The sequence below is a fragment of the Neophocaena asiaeorientalis genome, unplaced genomic scaffold (assembly GCF_003031525.2).
Source record: "Neophocaena asiaeorientalis asiaeorientalis breed wild unplaced genomic scaffold, Neophocaena_asiaeorientalis_V1.1 scaffold64, whole genome shotgun sequence".
In the NCBI taxonomy this organism is placed as follows: domain Eukaryota; kingdom Metazoa; phylum Chordata; class Mammalia; order Artiodactyla; family Phocoenidae; genus Neophocaena; species Neophocaena asiaeorientalis.
This window is the reverse complement of record NW_020185334.1, coordinates 2,039,360-2,060,210: the sequence shown is the minus strand read 5'-3', so window position 1 is coordinate 2,060,210 and position 20,851 is coordinate 2,039,360. Positions and strand designations below refer to the sequence as shown.

Below are 20,851 nucleotides of genomic sequence, written 5' to 3'. Positions count from 1 at the left end.
TATATATATATAAACTCAAATGTTATACCATCAAGAAGGAGGTGAGGATTTCCAGGACAGTAGTTAGTATTAAGAAGCTGATGGAAAGCGTGACCTTTTTCTGAATTGTACTGGAGAGGGTGGTATCATATTTTTGTACCTGTTATTTAAATCTAAAGGAAGGCTTACCCACCTCATTAAAATGTCAAGGCATTCTTTAAATATATTTTAACTCAGTATACCATCTACTAAGCACATCTGCAAAGGTGAAACATTCTTTAAGGAAAAGTTTTGTGTAAAGCTGAAGAAACTGTATATATGACTGTGCCCCCCAGTATGTTTCATCGTTTAAATAAATAACTAAGGAATTCTCAAGTCCACATAGGTTAAATAAACGGTGTTGATTTAATATTTTGTGCCCTAGTTCAAAACCACTCAATGTGTATTATCATTTCAAGTTCTGAAAGTTAAATTCTCAGTGTTTTATCTTATTGTCTTATTATTCATCTTGTTTTTTTCCTAAGTGTCCACACTTAAACTTTTAAGTAAATGGAATGACAGAGGCCAGGTTGCATTCCCATATTTACTTCTGACACTTACTGAAAATACAAGTTGCTCTGTAATATCTTTCATCCTGATCGTTGATATTGCTGTATTTCCATATTAGTGATCTGAGCTTTTTTAGTAGTGCTTTGGTAAACACTAGTCATCACTTTTCCTCCTCCGTGTGATTATTTCAAATTTACCATTCCCTTCAAGTTTCCTATTCCATCAAGACCTTAAGTTCGTATACTAAACAGATGACATTGCCTTTTAATTCACGGAGAAAATACATGTCATATAACATGAACAGCCCTATCATTTTCCACAGTCTCTTTTGTTTCTTTACATGTCTGTTGTTCTTTCAGCTTTCTTCCTCTTTTAGAGGAAGCACTTTTCATCTTTGTTTCTAAGGATTAACCCCTCTGCTTGTGCCCTTTATTTGAGATCTTGTACTATCATTTATTCTCTTTTGGGTATGTTTAGTTTCTCAGTGTCTTTGGGTTCCTCTCCTCATCCTATAACAATGATCAAGGAAGGTAGCCTTCCTTCCACAGGGCTTCACCTTGGAGTTGCTGTTCTCACTTTCCTTCTTTTCCTCAGTCCCTCAAAATCTCCTGGATCTCAAGTTATGCTCCAAGGAAACTAATGTTCCTAAAATCATTCAGTAATAACAATGATGATGGTACTCATATAAAAATAGTTACTATTTGAGTCCTGTTTGTGTGCCCAGCACTATTTTAAGTAACTTACTTGGATTATCTCATTTAATTCTCACAACAACCCTGTGAGGTACTGTATTTTAAGGTCAAGAACTTATAACACCTTTTGCCTGGGTTTGAATCCTAGTTGTACTGCTTACTAGCTGCGGAACCTTAGGTAAGTTATTCAACCTCTCTGTCTTGGTTGCCTCATCTGTAAGTTGGGAATAATACCTACCAACTACCTGAAAAAGAAACAGCCATAGAGAGATTAAGTAATACAAGATCACATAGATTTACATGGTTTGGTGTTAGAATTCAGACAGCTGTTAACCATTTTGTTCTCTTTTCAGTGTTGTTCTTGACCCAGTTGATAAAAACCCGTGGCTTATTAATTTTCATTCTTTTTGATCTTTCTGTAGCAATTGACAAGATTTCCCCTTTTCTCCTCATTAAAACTCTTTTCTCTGCTGGTTTCCACTTCAGTGGGACCCTGATTCACCTTGTACCTTCAGTGACATCTAAGTTTTATTTCATTTTTTTTTCTCTTTGTGTTCACTCCCTAAATGTTGTTTGTTTGAGGTTTGGTCCCCTGTCTTACCCTCCCCAATGAATTTCCTGTAGGCATAGAATTTTAGGTTATAATTTCCAAATCTCTAGGCTAGATCTTACCTGAGTTCCAGATTCTTGTTTTCAACTTGAATGGTCTAGGCATCTTAAATTCAATATAGTGTTGAGTATTGTGATTTGAATATATCACATCTGATGAAAATCTTGTTTTTTGGTCTCCTATTGTGGCTGAAGAAAAGCCAGTTCTAGGAGCAGGGAGAAATGTTGGTTGCCCAACATTTTTTCACTTGTACTTACCTTAATACTTTCTGCAGTTTATTTCTGTGAAAGAATCTTTTAAAGTGATTATTTTATGAGGGTTAGATTGCCTAAAACTAGATGCTGTCCTTAAATCCATTCATCTAAACTACAATACTTTGTAATATGCTGAAAGAGAATTGGAGAGTGAGAGTATGACTGTCAATTGCTCTACATTGTGGCGATCTTTGGTAAAGTAAATATATGATACATGACAGCTGACATACAGAATGAGTGAGGTTGCCAGTGTCAGTTTATATATTGAATATTAGAAAATCTTAATTTATTTGTAAATAAATCTAATTTATTTCCTTAAGTTTGAAATAAATAGAATTTTTTAGCTTTTTCCCCCAGTATCCTAGTGGATCATTTTATGTACCTTCTAGGATATGAATAGTCAACTTTGAATATTAGTGGTGTACTTTATAGAATAAGATTAAATGGCTCGGCATACTATACAGATTTCCTGTACATTTTCGTTTTAATTTATGTTTCTAGTTACTTTTGAATTCTGTGGCCACTTTCCCTCCTCATAACATATCTTGCAGCTTCATTAAGCTATTCGTATCTCCTTATCTTTGTTTACATTGCTCTACTAGTCTGAAATATCCTTATTTCTTACCTCTTCATGGCAGAATTCTACCTATCCTTCAGGAACGAGCATACATGTCACCTCCTTTGGGAAGCTTTTCTTGAGAAGGTAGTACAGTATAGTGGCTAACGGTATAGGCTATAGTTTTTTACTAATGGAGATATCTGAATAGATTTTAATGGAAAGCTCTCTTGCTTTGGACAAACTGCTGAACTTTGATGTGCTTCATTTCCCTATCTGCAAAATCAGGATAATAATACTATCAGTTTTGCTGAGTGTTGGGAAGATTATTTTAATAAAATTATACATGTGAAGTACCTGGCACACAGTGTGTTCTTTATAAATAACATCAACTATTGTTACTTCAAAGTGTTTAAAATGTTTTAATCTTATAATCAAGATTTATACTTAAAGTATTGTTTATATCACCTCCACAATGGTATTATTAATTGAAAGGGCACTTTTATTGTTGATGGCATTGTAGAATTAAGTAAATATCTTGGTGGCTGCTTTCCTTGTGCTGTTAGCATTTGTACTTATTTGTCTTAGGATTTTGTATTTATGTAGCTATTATTTTTTATCTTACCCATATCCTCTTATGTCTTGTGAACTCCTCAAAGTTAAAGGTCACCATTGTACCTGCAGTGTATAAACATATCACCTGGCACATAGTAGATTGTCAGTAGATGTTTAAAAGAGTTTACTTCTTTCTTTATCACAAGAACATCTTCCTCATCAGGCTTAGATCTTATTTTTCCCCCTACTAATGTAGTATTAATTTGACACCTTTTAACACTCAAATACAGAGTCATTAGATTTGATTTTGGTATTCTTCAAGGCCACACCAATTCTTTGGTTAGTTTAATGTGGTTAATATGTAAATTGTAAAATGATTCCTGAGCTTAAAAGTTAAATACAAATGGAGATTCTGCTTTTATTTTGCAAGAACGTTTGCTGAAGATGACCGTAGAGGAGAGACGCAAAGAATACCTAAGGGACTATGTTCCCTTGAACACCATCCCATCATGGAAAGAGGAGATGAAGGGCAAGAGTCAAAATGATGGTAAGTTTCTCAGAACATTTTTCAGGTAGATACTGTTCTCATTGATTTATGACTTCTGCGGGACAATTATTGATAGAATTGAATACCTGGCATTTAATAAAGAGATGTCATTTTTGCTATATGAAATAATTGGTTGTCATTTAATTGTAGCAATCTACTCTGTGTTATTTAAACTTAAGAAATTATTTTAACATAATTCATGTTTGGAGATATACCACATTTATGTTATGGTACATTTTTATAGATACTTTAAAAAAACTATTCTGCAGTAGTTGTTGGAGCAAATGATATTAGGGATATGTTGCTTTAGTGAGATGGCCTTTTGAGTTTGTTTTGATTTGGTTCATATATATCGCATTTCTTCAAGTTATTTTCAGGATTGGATACAGTTGAAAGATAGTATATTAGGAAGAATAGAGAAAAACCAAATAACATTTCACATAATTTAAAGAAGAGTATATATTTTGTATGATGTGCTATTGGTAAAGTATTTGTATGGTAAAATTTACTCTCAAACTTTTTATGGTTTGATGAGACTCTAGATAGTTTGACGGAAAATATATGTGTTAGCATATAAATGAACTGTTAAGTATTGAAAAGGTATATGGAAACAGTTATGAAAACAACATAATAGATTTAATAGAAGTTTAATATGTTATCTTTGAATGAACACTCATTGGTGTTAATAGTCTGAATGTGAAATTTAAGAAGAAACAGGGTGCTTTTTAGAATACATAAATGTTTCGAAAGAAAGATAATTTTATGAAAGGGACTGAGGACATTCTAATTTCAGAGGTTGTGGTCTTAGATTGGTGGAACTGTAGAGTATACTATGGACCCAGAACAAGAAGACTAGCGTGGAATTCCTGTGGACAAAATCTGTGGGAAACAGCAGCCAAATTAGCCTTTGGTGTCTGTGAAGAGAACATGCTTATCTGAGTGTTTGGGCTTTAGAGAGAATTTTGTTTTTGTGGGAAAGCAAAGCCTGTGAGTTCTTTTAGAGCTAACTCTGCCTGGAAAAATGTTTGACCTTGGGCAAATGGGGTAGTGGCTGTATCCCAGGTTCTATTGGGGTCACTGAACAAGCTGATTGGGATGTACACATCTGACCTGCTTGCCCAGTGTCTTCAGTAAATGCAGTTGTTTTAATAATGGGCTAATTAAGACATCATTGAGAGAAGGTAGTGCTGTGTAATGAAAAGAATATAAATCAAAAGGACAGATCTCTGGGCCTTGACTGAACTAGGACCATATGCCTCTTCATGGTTGGGTCTGTTATTTATTCTTTTGTTTATGGGAAACTGATATTGAATACTTCAGCTCCACTTTTTGTGGCAAGTGAATCTCTCTTTCACTTGTGCTTCATTCATCTGATTTTCTTTCTTCATTGCTATTGTAGGTGGTCAGTTTTCTAAGGATGCAATATCTGATGATCTTCTTTAACAGGTTTTGCCTCCTGAAATAGAGGTAGTTTTCTGTTGTTGCCAGAATAATTGAAAAAGCAATAGTGATACCCAGGCTGCATTGCCCAGTGTTGGGTCTGCTCACCTCTGTGTAGAGGCTTGGCCTTTTTATGTTGGTTGCTTCTATTTGAATATTCAGCACGTGGGAGTGTAGGGTTGAACTGGGTTGTTAGAGAATTTGGAGTTGGATATTTTCAGAGATAGCCACAGCCCAAAATATTTCTGCCTAATCAGAGACGATACATCGAGTAACACCTCACATTGTTATTCCCTAACAAGAGTCTGTATATTTAATCCTTTCTCCCAATATGAGCTTTACAGTGGTTTACAACTGCTCTCTGTATTTCGTTTCTTTCCTTCATATTTTTTTGAACTTGAAAGTTCTTCATGAGGAACTAGGTGGTGTACTCAAAATTGTGTTTCTATTAAACAATGTCTTAGTTCCATCTAATGTTACTTGCTTCTCTCTGTTGTGACCTGGAAATTGGTGACTGGTCTCTTTTTTTTTTCATGAAATGGAATGACTCATTTATAAGTAATAACTGTTAATTTCTTTGCGTTATATATATCTTTCATAGTGCTTTGTTGCAGTATTACCTACCCAGTGCTCAGTTACACTAAAGTATTAGTCAAGAGAGTTTTAGTATTTTATTAGTTTGAAAGATCCTTTAAAAATATAAATCTTTAAAAAATGATAAAGGACAATTGTAAAGTTATATTTTTATATTTTATTTCGAAGTGTTTAAGCCACTGCTTATAAATGTATATATATATATAAATAGGTATTGATATTTATAATAGTTTAATCTTTTAAGTATGAGATTTCAAACTAAGTTTTAAAAGAAGTCTGTTTATAATTCTGTGTCATATAGTTTCTGATTTGTAGGAAAGGAATACTATTTATTGGGCTAGCACAACATGCCTATTTTAAATTTAGTAGTTTATCATTATTACCTATGTTTTTATAGAAGGCCATGTGTCATGGCCTTGATATTCATGATTACATGGAACGTTCTCAAGCTATTGTTTAATAAGTTTTTTTCTTAACTTTGCTCAGTTTTCTTTTACTTTAATTAAATGCTTCTTGTTATTTTATTGTAACAAAGTTAAATAATAATGAGAGGAGTAGTAGCCAGATGTATTTGTCATAATTTTAATTTTAAGCTTTCTTAACAAAAGGAAACCAAAAATTGCCAAATAATATAAAAATCAATGTGCAGAAAAGAGGAAGCAAGTAGATAATATTTTTATTTTGATTTATCTCTTTTTTTTTTTTTTTTAAAGAAGATGTTGGGGGTAGGAGTTTATTTATTTATTTTTGCTGTGTTGGGTCTTCGTTTCTGTGCGAGGGCTTTCTCTAGTTGTGGCAAGCGGGGGCTACTCTTCATCGCGGTGCGCGGGCCTCTCACTGTCGCAGCCTCTCTTGTTGCGGAGCACAGGCTCCAGATGCGCTGGCTCAGTAGTTGTGGCTCACCGGCCTAGTTGCTCCGCGGCACGTGGGATCCTCCCAGACCAGGGCTTGAACCCGTGTCCCCTGCATTAGCAGGCAGATTCTCAACCACTGTGCCACCAGGGAAGCCCCTTGATTTACTACTTTCTTAATATTGGAGAAATAGGGATCAGCAGAGGAAAGAATGGGAGATGATTACCAAAAAAAACCCCATTTGCTTATCGTTCATGTTTATATTTTTCAACTACTATTAGTAAATCTCTGGAATTATATGCTTCTAATTACTTCTTCCTCTGTGTTAGCAATTCTGTAATAATTCTATTTCATTTGTCAGTTGCTGTGTTGTAGGGAATTTTAAAATGCTTGTCTCTATTATATCTGTGTCTCTAGCAACTGGAATAGTGCCTCATGTGTAGGTGTGCTCAGTCAGTATGTTACATAAGAATGCCTCAGAGGTTAACAGTCTACAATGGACAATTCTTTTTTCTTTATTTTTTTTCAAACTTTAATATGAGCATTTAAAAACATATATAAAAATAGAGTACTGTAATGAACCTTTCTGTGCGCACCACCCAGTTTCAACAGTTAATGATGGTCAGTTTTATTTCATGTATATCAGTGCTCCCTGCACCTTTCTCCCAGACCGTTTCAAAGCAATTCCTGTATATCTTATCAACTTTATCTGTAAATATATGTATGTGTGCCTATGCATGCATCTCTAAAAAGGTAGGGACACTTTTTTGTTGTTTTAATATAACCACAGCACTCTCACATCAGAAAATTAATTCTTTAATGTAATTAAATGTCCAATTAGTATTCACATTTTTCTCATTGTCTAATAAAGAGTTTTGCTTTTTTTTTTTTTTTTTTTTTTTTGCGGTATGCGGGCCTCTCGCTGTTGTGGCCTCTCCTGTTGCGGAGCACAGCCTCCGGACGCGCAGGCTCAGCGGCCATGGTTCATGGGCCCAGCCGCTCCGCAGCACGTGGGATCTTCCTGGATCGGGGCACAACCCCGTGTCCCCTAGCATCGGCAGGCGGACTCTCAACTACTGCGCCACCAGGGAAGCCCAAGAGTTTTGCTTTTTTGTACAGTTGGTTTGCTTGAGTCAAGATCTAATAAACAATGTTCACATACTGATATATTTCTTATGTCTCTTTTAATCTATAGTTTCTTCTCTTTCTGTCCTTTTTCCCTCTTGTAATTTATCTGCTGAATGAAGTAAGTTATTTGTCTTACAGAATTTTTCACATTTTGGATTTTGCTCAGTGCATCTTTGTTTTGTCATTTAGCGTGTTCCTCCGTCCCTCTATGTTTCTTATGAGCTGGTAGTTAAATTCAGAGGCCTGATCAGAGTTGGGTTTAATTCTTTTTGAAAGAATGCTTTATAGATTATTGTACCTTCTTTTTGCATGATGTCTGGTGATCGCTCTCTGTGGTGATAAGACTGATCACTAGGTTCAGTTATTGTCTGTCTAATCCATTCTTTGTAAAGTTCCCTATCAACTTTTTCCCTCATGAATTTAGCAGCCATTGCTGATTGATCCATTATTTTATTAGGGGTTGCAAAATAGTGTTATCCTAATTTTATCATTCCTTCTTCGTTTATTAGTTGGACTTCTGTAAAAACTTTTCCTTATCAACTTTTTTTTGTTTTCATGCAGTACAGTTTATACAGAAAAGGCAGAATAAGTGCTAGATTTCCTTTTATTTACCAGCTTTTGGATTGAGTTGGTTTCCTGAAATCCTCCAAAAGTAGCCAAAGAGTTCTTTCTCTTTAAGTTTTGACTGGCATTTTGGATCTTTCTCTTCCTCTTTCCCCATTCTTCCTCCCCCGACATACGTTAAATGGGAATGCCTCATTTAAAGTATAGTGCCTGTACAAATACATACAATTACTAAAATGTAGTCCTAGGATATAGTAGAAAGGCAAAGATAGATATAGATACATCAGTGGATGGATAGATATGATAGAAGGATGACATTGCTTCTTTGTAGGGACAGAAGTTCAGTTCTCAGGTTTACTTGTTATGTGTTCTGTTCTCTTTTGCTACTTTCCACGCTGAGGTTCTATTAGAATACCACTCAGAGAAGCATGACTTTGCCATGCTTAGGCTAATTTTCTCTTACTGTTTGGTATCAGAGAAAATAGCTATAGCTGTAAGTTTAGATTGACTGTGACTCTTTACTTTTAATGTTTATATGGAACAGTAAGGGATGAAAAATATAATAAATGATGAAGGTGAGTTAAGTGGAAACTATAAAACTATTTTATTCAGGTATGACAAAATATTAAAAGGGTCATTTAGAAAGAAACTTCATATTTCATATCTTATATGTAATATTCAAATCTGATTTATAGGTCATTTGAAAACACTTAACTACAAAAATCTGAACTGTGAAGTCTTTGTAAGTCTGAATTTCCATTTTTTGAGGTGTATAGAAATATTTTGAGACATTTGGGCTGACTAGGGACATGTGTGTAATCTTTCTTTTGGTTAACTTAGAAGCTCAGCCTCGTTTGCTCTCTTAAACTAATTTCTACTTTTAAATGATTTTCATGAGAGGTGATGGCTGACCAAAGAAATATAAGTCCAAATTGCTGAGTCTCTCCATCACACTGAGATCTTATTTCAATGTAGGTTTTGAATTTTGTTATATTTTACCTATGTCCTAGGTTGAATATTGATATTCAGAAATCATCAAAGAAAGAGTATCTTAATCATATTTCAATCCCAGTGCATAGTCCAGTATTTTTATCCTTAGTAAATTAGCAATAACTATTTTTTGAATGTCAGTATGTTTATTAATCACCAGGAATGAGGAAATAAGAATATAATTATGTTGCTGAATATTATATGGAGAGGAGTAAGGGACTATATGGTAAAACAAATTAAAAAATTTTAATAACTATGATGAGGTGGGCTTTGCTGCAGATTTTAAAACTATATTAGCTGCATTATTTTATTAAATATTTGATGTTGTTGGTTGGAAGACAGACCACAATTTAAAATGACTGAATAGTTAGGAAAATGGTATTTATAACAGGATGGAATTCAGTAGGCTTATAAAAATTGGAAAGGAATGTTTCCTATTATAGTCTTTTGATATTGATCCCTTTTTATATTATTTTCAGTTTGAGCGCTATACTTTAAAAGTAAAATAGGGGCTTCCCTGGTGGCGCAGTGGTTGGGAGTCCGCCTGCTGATGCAGGGAACGCGGGTTCGTGCCCCGGTCCGGGAGGATCCCACGTGCCGCGGAGTGGCTGGGCCCGTGAGCCATGGCTGCTGGGCCTGCACGTCTGGAGCCTGTGCTCCGCAAGGGGAGAGGCCACAACAGTGAGAGGCCCGCATACCGCCAAAAAAAAAAAAAAATTAAAGTAAAATAATCTGTAGAAGCAGAAGAAAGCTCAGAGCAAAACATCTCAACTTTTTAGGTACAAGTCATTTATTTTCAGCAGGTGGTGATTTATTTTCCCCACTTGTATGACCTTAAAATGAATTTAATTAAAAAAACAGAAAGCTATTTTTGCCTCACGTAACTAAGACCACTCTAGCTTATTCTTCAAACAATTATTTGTGAAGTTTCCATTATGTGTAAAGATGTTGCACAAGCAGAACTTAGATTAGAAACAGTCATTTTTCACTCCAAAAGTGAAAAGTAGACTAGGATAAAGACTAAAATCCTAAATGACCTGAATTCTTCTATGATCTTGCCCCTCTCCTTTTTGGCTTCTTATTATATCACTCCCTTTCTTGGTCTCTGCATCTAGCCACACTGTCCTTTCTTTTTCTGGAATGTATTGTGCTCCTTCCCACTACTGGGTCTTTATCTGGTTGTTTTTATCTCCACGTCCTTGTTAATTTTTCTCAGCTTTCAGTTCCCAGCTTGAAACCCTTCTATTCTGTCTGGAGTCTTCGCCGAACCCTTACTTTGGAACAGTTTCCTATATTAAATACTTTCATACAGCTATGATCCTTTTCATACAGCATTAGTATCAGTTTGTCTTTAATGTACTCAATCATAGGATTATCTGATCAAGATCTATCTCCTTGTAAGATTAATTACTGTGAACATAGGGGCCATGTTGTCTGTCTTAACTCTCCTTTATATCTGTGGCATCTAGCATTATGCTTGTTGCACAGTAGATATTCAGTAATTATTTGTTGTGTGAATTGAATAAATGATAAACTATTTGCCTGATGGTATTTTCATGCATTATTTTCTGTCTTCCCACCTTTTCTTCACTGTATTGTAAAGATTCACGTGGGAATAATGGGCTTAGAAATTAATCCAGTTGCTTTTTAATGTAGGTAATAAATACTTTGCATCTCTGTAATATAAGGTTGGTTTTATTGTTTTAAAAGTTAGATAGCCTAATGATAAATTACAATTAAGATTTTACAGAACTACTGTATAGATATTTAACTAGTTGACACAAGGATGAGGATTTATGTTATGTGTATTCATCAGCATTGTGTATTATTATTTATAGTACTTAGTAACTAAACGTTATTTCAATTTCTGTGAACTTAAATGTCAACAGAACTTAAGTTAAATGAGTGTAAATGTAGAAACTTAAGCCTATTACATAATAAGATTTTAAAGTGTAGAAAAATCTTAAGGTATTACCATTGTAAATGCATTTACTTTGGCATTATTGATTCTTGACACATAAAACAACTGTAAGAAATTATATTAGTATTATATCCTGCTTAAGCCCTTTACTGAGTTATTTGGTTTGCTTCAAAAAAGAACTTGGCTACAGATAAAGCATTTGGTTTCCCATGGAAGAATTAGGCTAAGTAAGAGAATTTTGAGAATAAATAGCATTCACTCTAATGTATAAAAATATTAAAAATTTTTGTGTAATGATATTTTGTGTGAAGGTGTGAACATTGGTTTAGTCAGACATTTGTGAAGTAAGGTTAACTTCTAAAATAGCGAAAAAAGAATATGAAGAAAAGAATATATAGTGATTCATAATTCACTGCATGGTTTTGTTTTTCCTCTGCCTTTATCTCACTCTTGGTCTTTTAAACTGTTTTCCAACACTATTTTAACAACACATAAATAAGTTTTATTGTACATTGCACCATGTACCAAGTGCTATGTAAATTGTCCTTGTATTTAAGCTTGTTTTTAAAATAATGTAGAAACAAAAATCAAACACCTTTTTTTTTGATACATATCAAGATGACCCAGTGTTGAAAACACAAGATGAGAAGTTCTTTCTGTGTTATTTTGTAAGTCTGTAACTTCACCACAGATTGTGTTAGTTTTCTTTTTAACCCATTAAATGAATTATGCTAGTAAATATGGTTTTACTTAAATACATTTTGGTTAGTGCAGACCAAAATGAGATAGGTTATAGACTGGTGGTAGCCAAAGCCAACCTTTTCCTTTCTCCCCACCCCTGTCCCCACCTTGATTGTCTTTCTGTATAAAAGAGTCTTTATAAAAGTCTGTCTTCTTTTTTCAAATATTTAGTTGTTACATTTTCATATAAGTATTCAAAACAAGGATTTGAATATAGTTTATGGTTTTATTGAAGCCTTTGATTTACAACCAAATTGAGAATTACTGATGAAACAAGTAACAAATATAGATAATAAAGTTCAGTAAAAGTCCATATGCCTGGCCATATGCATGCCAGGGCAGAAGATATATGAGCCTTTGGAGGTTTGGAAATGTTACGGTTTAGTTTGGTCTAGGTCCAGGGCAAGCCATGGATTTCAGATTGCTAGTTGTTCTCTAGAGATTGGATTAGGATATATTCAGTTTTTTTAAGAACCCAGACTATCCCAACATGGAGGTGATTCTCCCATTAAACTTAGATTTGAGATTGTGTCTGCCATATGAAAATAACAGAGTTAGAGATTTTCCAAATTTTATACTTCTCCTGTATTAGTGATTCTGTTGGGGTAAAAACTTTCAGGGTTTTGTTTTGTTTTGTTTATTTCTGTATAAGTTGAGGCTTACTGTTATATACTTATCAGGTGTGTAATAATGGGAGTGATTTTTATTATTTTGATAAGTATATGTATCTTCTATGTTAACTCTGGGAATGCACAGGTTTTGGGATTAAACGTGTCTGTCATCAAATCCCAATTCTGCTGTTATATACCCTAGTCAAAGAACCTGTGACCTCCCTAAACTTGTCTCCTCATATGTTAGTTACCCCATTGGGGCTGTTTGTTTTTCCTTCTTAAGGTTGTGAGGAGAACTAATTGAGAGAGGACATCAGTGTGTCTACATAGCTCCAAAGCCTTCTCTTATTATAGAATGCACCTTCCCCTTGCATGAAACTTTTTCTGACTCCTACTCATATCTGTGCTCATAGCCAGTGTATAATAGAAAGTAGACTTTTTTCCTATGCTTGTAACTGTAAATACATGTACAGTTTGTTTGAATTTGGACTGTCTGCTTTAGAAGGTAGAAACTGTGACTGTTTTGGAATTTTATTTTATAGGGTCTAGTGGAGGTCTTTGTGTACAAATCCACTTAGTAGTTTGTGGTAAGTGTGCTAAGTAGAGTTACAACTGGTCAAGGAAAAAAAATTTTAAGACAGTTGGTTATTTGGAAACATCAGGCACTACTTTTTTGTTTCCTCTGTGAGTGCTCGTACGTTGTTTTTAAGAATTTTGAAATTTGTGCTGTTAGATTTGAGAGAAGATGGCATCTAAAACTGAAGATACTTTCTGAATTAAAGGCTAGTATTTTAAAATTTCTAAATTTTTTTGTTGTTATTTAGCACTTTGTAAGAGTAAATAACAAGCTAATAAAATTTCTGGCCATTGGGTGTATGTGAATTCTAATGTCATTGAAAGGGAAAAAATTTTTGTTTAAAACCAGATTTGACTGAACAGCTTTCACATACTAAGGGAATAGCATAATTCATACATCAGAAGAGATGACTTTTAGTTGAGGAAAATATCTTGAACCTTTGTGGATATGAGAAGTCTGGAAAGAAAAGACAAAAGCAGAGGGGAATTTTGAGTTTCTTGGGCAGCCTGAGAGAGAAGTGTGAAGGATATAGGAACAAAAGGAAAAGAAGATGTGAGGAGAAATGGTGGAGAGCAAGAAGCTCCAGCAATGCGGCAGGAAGTCAGTCCCTATGTAAGGACAGAATCCATCCATCTTTAAAGAATATAAATAGGATGGGGGCTGGAGATATTTATCTTACCTGATTATTAAAATAACAGGTGTACCTGGATGCAGATAACCAGTACCTGACATCTTGGTTGTTTTAATGATAGTAGAAATTATATGACTCGTAAGAATACTGAATTTAACCATACTTATGAGTGTCTTTGACAAATACAAAAAATATTCTATCCTCTGTAGTCTCTGAAATTCTTCCTCTGATGCAGGTGGTAAGAGGCAGGACAGAGATAACAATGCCTACCTAGCAGTTTACTAGACATATGCTTATCTCAGCTAAGTAACTCATTCAAATTTATGGTAACTTGACTTGGTTCTTAAGCATGTTTAAAATCTGTTTAACCATTTTAATTTTAACAGTTCAGTGGTTTTAAGTACATTTACAGTCATCATCAGTACCCACTTCCAAGACATTTTCACCTTCCCAAATAGAAACTCTGTACCCATTACATAATAACTACCCATTTTGCTCTCTCACCCAGCTTCTGGTAATCTCTATTCTGTTTTCTGTCTCTATAAATTTGCCTGTTCTAGACTTCCTGTAAGTACAATCATACAATATTTGTCTCTTATGTCTGGCTTATTTCACTTAGTATAATGCTTTCTAGGTTCATCCATATTGTGGTGTGTATTACAATTTCATTCTTTTTTAAGGTTGGGTAGTATTCCACTATATATGTATGCCACATTTTGTTTATTCATTCATCTGTTAATAGACATTGGGGTTTCCACCTTTTGGCTATTGCAAATAATGCTGCTGTAAACTTTGTGTACCAGTATCTGTTTTGAGTCTCTGTTTTCAGTTCTTTTGGGTATATGACTAGGAGTGGAATTGCTAGATTATTTGGTAATTTTACGTTTAACTTTTTGAGGAACCACAACACTGTTTTCCACAGCAGCTATACCATTTTACATTCCCATCAGCAATGCACAGGGACTCCTCTACATTCTTGCCAATTCTTGTTATTTTCTGTTTTTTTTTTCGGTACGTGGGCCTCTCACTGTTGTGGCCTCTCCCATTGCGGAGCACAGGCTCCGGATGCGCAGGCCCAGCGGCCATGGCTCACAGGCCTAGCCGCTCTGCGGCATGTGGGATCCTCCCGGACCAGGGCACGAACCCGTGTCCCCTGCATCGGCAGGTGGACTCTCAACCACTGTGCCGCCAGGGAAGCCCTTTTTTTAAAAAATAATAATATAAAGAATAATTTATATAATATTTATATAAATATTTATATAAATAAAATAAAATATAAAGAATCATTTCTTTCAGCAATGTTTTGGAATTTTCATTGTACAGGTCTTTCACCTCATTGGTTAAGTTTATTACTAAGTATTTTATTCTTTTTGATGCTATTGTAAATGGAATTGTTTTCTTAATTTTCTTATCAATTGTTCATTCCTGGTACATAGAAATGCAACTGAACTTTGTGTGTTCATTTTGTATCTTGTAACTTTGTTGAATTCAAGCTAATAATATTTTGGGTTTTCTACACATACCATCATGTTATCTGCGAACAGAGATAATTTTACTTCTTCCTTTCCAATTCATAGGTGTATATTCCCTTTAAGCTGCTGCTGAATTCAGTTTGTGTTTTGTTGAAGATTTTTGCATAGTTATTCACAAGGGATATTGGCTGTAGTTTTCTAGTAGTGTCTTTTTGGCTTTGGTATTCAGTAATGCTGGTTATATAGAATGAGTTAGGAAGTGTCCCGTCCTCTTCAATTTTTTCCAAAGAGTTTGAGGATTGGTGTTAATTCTTCTTTAAATGTTTGGTGGAATTCACCAATGATGCCCTCTAGTCCTGGGCTTTTTATGTTAGAAAGTTTTTGAAACTGATTCAATCTCCTTATTAGTTATAGGTCTATTCAGATTTTCTGTTTCTTTATGAGTTAGTTGTGGTAGGTATTTCTAGGTATGTTTCTAGGTATTTGTCCATTTCATCTAGGTTATCCAGTTTGTTAGTGTGTAATTGTTCATAGTATCCCCTTATAATCCTTTTTATGTATGTGAAATTTGTAATCATGTCCCTACTTATATTTCTGATTTTAGAAATTTTAGTCTTTTCTTCCCTCTTAATACAGCTAAAGGTTTGTCAGCTTTATCTTTTCAAAAACCCAGCCCTTAGTTTTATTGATCTTTTTAAATTGTTTTTCTAGTCTCTATTTTATTTTATTTATCTCCACTAGTCTTTATTACCTCCTTTCTTCTGGTAACTTTGTGTTTAGCTTGTTCTTTTTTTTTTTTAAGTTTCTTAATGTATAAAATTAGATTATTGATTTGATATTTATTTATTTAGATTTTTTTTGACATGGACCATTTTTAAAGTCTTTATTTATTTATTTATACTTTTTTTTTTTTTTTGCGGTACGCGGGCCTCTCACTCCGGAGAGGCCCAGACGCGCACAGGCTCCGGACGCACACAGGCTCCGGACACGCAGGCCCAGCAGCCATGGCTCCTGGGCCCATCCGCTCCATGGCACCAGACCAGGGCATGAACCCGCGTCCCCTGCATCGGCAGGTGGACTCAACCACTGCGCCACCAGGGGAGCCCTAAAGTCTTTATTGAATTTGTTACAATATTGCTTCTGTTTTATGTTTCGGGTTTTTGACTGTGAGGCATGTGGGATCTTAGCTCCCCAACCAGGGATCGAACCCACATCCCCTGCATTGGAAGGTGAAGTCTTAACCACTGGACTGCCAGGGAAGTCCCAAAGTCTCTCTTTGTTTACTTTGTCTTCCTCAGGGTTTTACAGATGTTTCCTCAGGAGTTCTTCCGGCTCGATGCTGGGACACTCCTTCAGCACATAGCTAGGCCTCCTCTGAATCTAAGGATTATCTTGAGGTGCAAGCTTAAGGTCTTCTCAGCTCTTTTCTGAGCATGTATCCTGTCTAGACATGCACATGACTTTCTAAATTCCCCTGTATACATGGCTGCTTTTGAATGTCCTTATTTCCTAAAGAGCCTCACCCTGTCTTCTCCTTGGGCTAATATATAGTCTATTATATGTCTGCCCGTAATCTTGTCCCAGGTGTCTGTGAGTCTGTAGTTGCCTAGAGCTTTTATGAGCACTGCCTGCTGATTTTTCCATCTTAATTTTGAGTTAGGTGAAGTAGGGATGAGTGCCTTCCATCAGTTCTTCAAGTATCCCCAGATAGGTGAGAACAGACTTACACAATAATTTGCAGATAAGGTCTTTTCTGCTGGTTCACAGGAGGGAACTGGCAACCACTGCTACTGCTTCAACACCAAGACTGCTGTTGTGCTGGGGAGGGTGTAGGGCAAAGATGAGTAAAAATACTTTAAAAAGTCTCTTTTGAAGATGGGTTTTTCTTGATTGGGTGTTTGCTTGGCTTCTGTAAACCTTAGACTGTTTTCCAGAATTTCAACAAAGTTGGTTCAGACAGTTTCTTTCTGTTGTTTTCAGTGTTTATGTGGGCAGATGAGAGCTTGGAGCTATCTGGTTCACCATTCTGCTTGAACTTTATAATTTCAAATGTGAAAACCAACTGTTTGGCTACCACTAGCTGCTTTAACAAAGTAACCCTCAAGTTCAATGGCTTAACCTGATAAAAGTTTATTTCAGTTTACTTAGCAGTCTATTTGTGGGTGTTTGTAATTGGTATCAGTGGAGGAGTGGTGGTGGTGGTGGTAGTGGTGTTTGGATTGGGGAATGTGAGTACGTGTCTTTGAGGGGGCACTCTGTTTCACGTAGTCCTTCAGCGACAGAGCTGATCAAGCCTATGCCTTCTTTAACACGTTGCTTCTGAGGGTGCCCTGGAGAACCTTAGGGGAAAGGGGAAAAGAGAGGGATGTATCAGAGGGTTTTATGAGCTAGCCCCCGGAGATGGTACACTTGATTTTCACTCACATATCTTGGGCTAGATCTCAGGCACATGGCCATATTTAATTGTAAGAGACGCTGAGAAATGTAATCTAACTATATACTCAGGAAGAGGATGAAACTAGTTATTTTGGTGAATAGCTAGTAATATCTGCCATACCAGCCATGCACAGAGCTTCCTTGAACTACCATTTTTCTATTGAATGAGCTGTAAGATACACCATTATTTTATATTCCATTAAGAAGGAAGAGGAAAAAAAGCACTGTCAATTGAATTATTATACGGTGCTCCCTAATCAGTCTGATCTGTCAATAAATTTAAAAATTATTTTAGATTTCCTCCATTATATACTTCTATGATATATCATACTTGAACATACCTTAGAAGGAAACTATAAGTGAAGTAAGTTTAGGTCTTCCTAAAACATCTTTGCACTCAGAATCCATTCTTCTGAATCATTTTTTCCCAACCAGAGTTGTCGATGTGTTTTTCCACAGAATTATTTTATGTGCAGTTAGGAGAGTTGGTGATACAGTACTACCTAAAAATGTACTCTGCTTTTGTCTGGGATTTCCTTCTAAACCACTGATACCTAGTCTGTAAGTTTTAATGCTGGCATATTCTTTTTTTTTTTGCCGTACGCGGACCTATCACTGTTGTGGCCTCTCCCGTTGCGGAGCATAGGCTCAGCGGCCACGGCTCACGGGCCCAGCCGCTCTGCAGCATGTGGGATCTTCCCGGACAGGGGCACGAACCCGTGTCCCCTGCATCGGCAGGCAGACTCTCAACCACTGCGCCACCAGGGAAGCCCTAATGCTGGCATATTCTTGATCTTACCAGGTGGTGTTAATGAAAGGTTTTCAACCAGTACTTGGACTCATGTTCTTTCCTCAAATGGTCATTTGGATTGTTGCCTGAAATATTGAGAGGTTGCAGTTGTCTAATTATATCACCAGAAATGATAAATAAATTCTTATATACACAGGCAGTGAAGACTGTCATGAACACCACCTCCACAGCAGCAACTGTAAACACCTTTAATTGTAAGGCACCTGCCAATTTCAGAGATGTTAAGATGTTAAAAAAAAAAAAAAAAAGGCATCTTCGAATTGAAGATGTATAGTATGTTGAATTTGTTTTGATATGTAAGTTTTTGTGTTTTTTAATATTTAGGACTTTTTACACCTAATGATGTCTAACCTATTGAAAACACTGGTTATTTGAATTTATAAAAATTATTTTTTAGTTTTTCAAGTTCTTTAGTTTGGAGAATTAGGTGAAGTGAATGGTAGGATGGGTCAGCTCTTTGGAGCATTGGCTTAAAGTTATGAGAGTCTGATTTTAGAACAATACAGGAAAACACTTAAACACTTAAACACTGTTAGCTGCTTCTGAATGGAATGGACTCTGACACAGTGCATTTTCTGTCATTGGAATTATTCAGAAAGGTTCTGGATGAAAATCAGTCAGACAGAGTGAAAGCCCTTCCTTCACTGGGCAGTAATTGAAGAAGATGTTGTCTAATGTGTCTTTCTGACTGTTGAGATTCTTATTCTAAAATAATTTAATTTTGTGTAAATGGTCTTCCCTTTTCTGATCCTTGATGGTATAATTTATCAGTGCTTTCTGTCGGCGGTTGCAACACCAGTGATTTTTTTTTTCCTTAATGTAAGACAGACAACTAAATGCAGATTACTGTTCTGTTTCTAATTAAGTGATTAAACATACTAAGCCAAGGCATTCTTTGGAACACTGATTGGCACAGAGGGAGTGTGTATTCAAGGAATAGTACTTTTTCCTTTGTGGATTTCACTGCAAAATATTGTTACCTCATTTTCCTGGGGGCACAGGAAAATTCTAATTTGTTGGTTCTTTCAGGGTTTAGTTTGTGAAAGGGGCCACTATCAATTTTATTTTTAATTAAAAAAAGGCTTATGGAAATGACCCTCTTTCCTCTCTTTCTTTTTGTTGTAACACAGTACTTGTGGCCAGACTCTTTGGAATTATCAGTACTTAAACAACTAAATAAGGAATCTTCTGACCTTTCCTGTTAGTGGCTCAAATAATCATTACAAGGATTGTTCCTACACTTTTGTGGAGCAAATTAAATAGGTGAAGGACAGCCAAGTTTTAGAAGGAGAGAGCCAGAGATACATCTTTTTCTTATTTTCTTCCTCATACCCAAATCTAGACGTCAAGTTATCTGAGATTTACTTTTACTGAAAATAATGATAGTGAATAATAACACTCCCACTTTAGTTTCGGCCATTCATAACTTGCCAGTAGCTCAAACTTGGGATTTTAAAGACTGTTGAACTATGTTCATGGAATGCTTTACTGAGTAAATATATGTTTTTCATCATAATGAAAACATGTCTTTTTTCTGAATAGATTTGTACTGGTATTCTAAATATTTAATGTATCTCCCTCTTTGTGAGAGAGACCGCTCTAGATTTCTCTGGTAATATTTCTGGCAAAGTCCGTGCTCTTAATCTTTCTGCCTCTTATGCTTTTACAAATACTCTACTGTATGTGTACTCTTATATAGTATTTTGTTAGTTTATATAGTAAAAACTAACATTATATATACATGGCATTTTGGAGCTTGCTTTTTCCACTTAAAACTGTATTTTGACATTTCCTTGTTTTTTTTAAACTGTATGTTTTATCATATATCATTTAAATTTATTTACCATACATTATTTTATCCTTGATGGACACTAGGTATTTTCCCCAGTTGCTAATAAGGATATGATGAATATGTTTATAACCCTTGTATATATGTCTGAGGCTTTATGTGAGATAGATTCCTAAAAGTGGAACTGCTGGGTCACAGACAGTGCAGATTTGAAATTTTGGGAATATTGTTACATCATCCTTCAAAATGGCTGAAATAGTTTATACACACATCAACATTGTCTGAATACCTGTTTTCTCATAATTCTGTCAACAGAAAGTGCCATTAATCCCTGAAATGTTTGCCAGTGGAAAGGGTACAAACTAGTAACTCGTTGCTGTTGCTGTTAGCCATTTGGATTTCTTTTGTGAGTCATCTGTTTATAACTTTTTCACACTTTTCTGTTGGATTGCCTGTTCTTGTGTTTTAACTTTGTAAATGTTGCAGTATTTTTTATTTTTATTTATTTGTTTATTTTTTTTGCGGTACGTGGGCCTCTCACTGTTGTGGCCT

At 35.4% G+C, this 20,851-nt stretch overlaps 1 protein-coding gene across 3 annotated transcripts in view; it reads left to right on the top strand.

The window, feature by feature from the left end:
• The first annotated feature begins 3,629 nt into the window (after nt 1–3,629).
• Nucleotides 3,630–20,851, top strand: part of MACROD2 (mono-ADP ribosylhydrolase 2) — a 1,936,537-nt gene continuing 1,919,315 nt past the window's right edge. For all 3 annotated transcript variants that reach the window (XM_024735453.1, XM_024735452.1, XM_024735451.1), the window contains exon 1: nt 3,630–3,742. In XM_024735453.1, the coding sequence (XP_024591221.1) occupies nt 3,640–3,742 (103 nt within the window). In that variant the 5' untranslated portion in view covers nt 3,630–3,639. The remainder of the gene's footprint in view (nt 3,743–20,851) is intronic.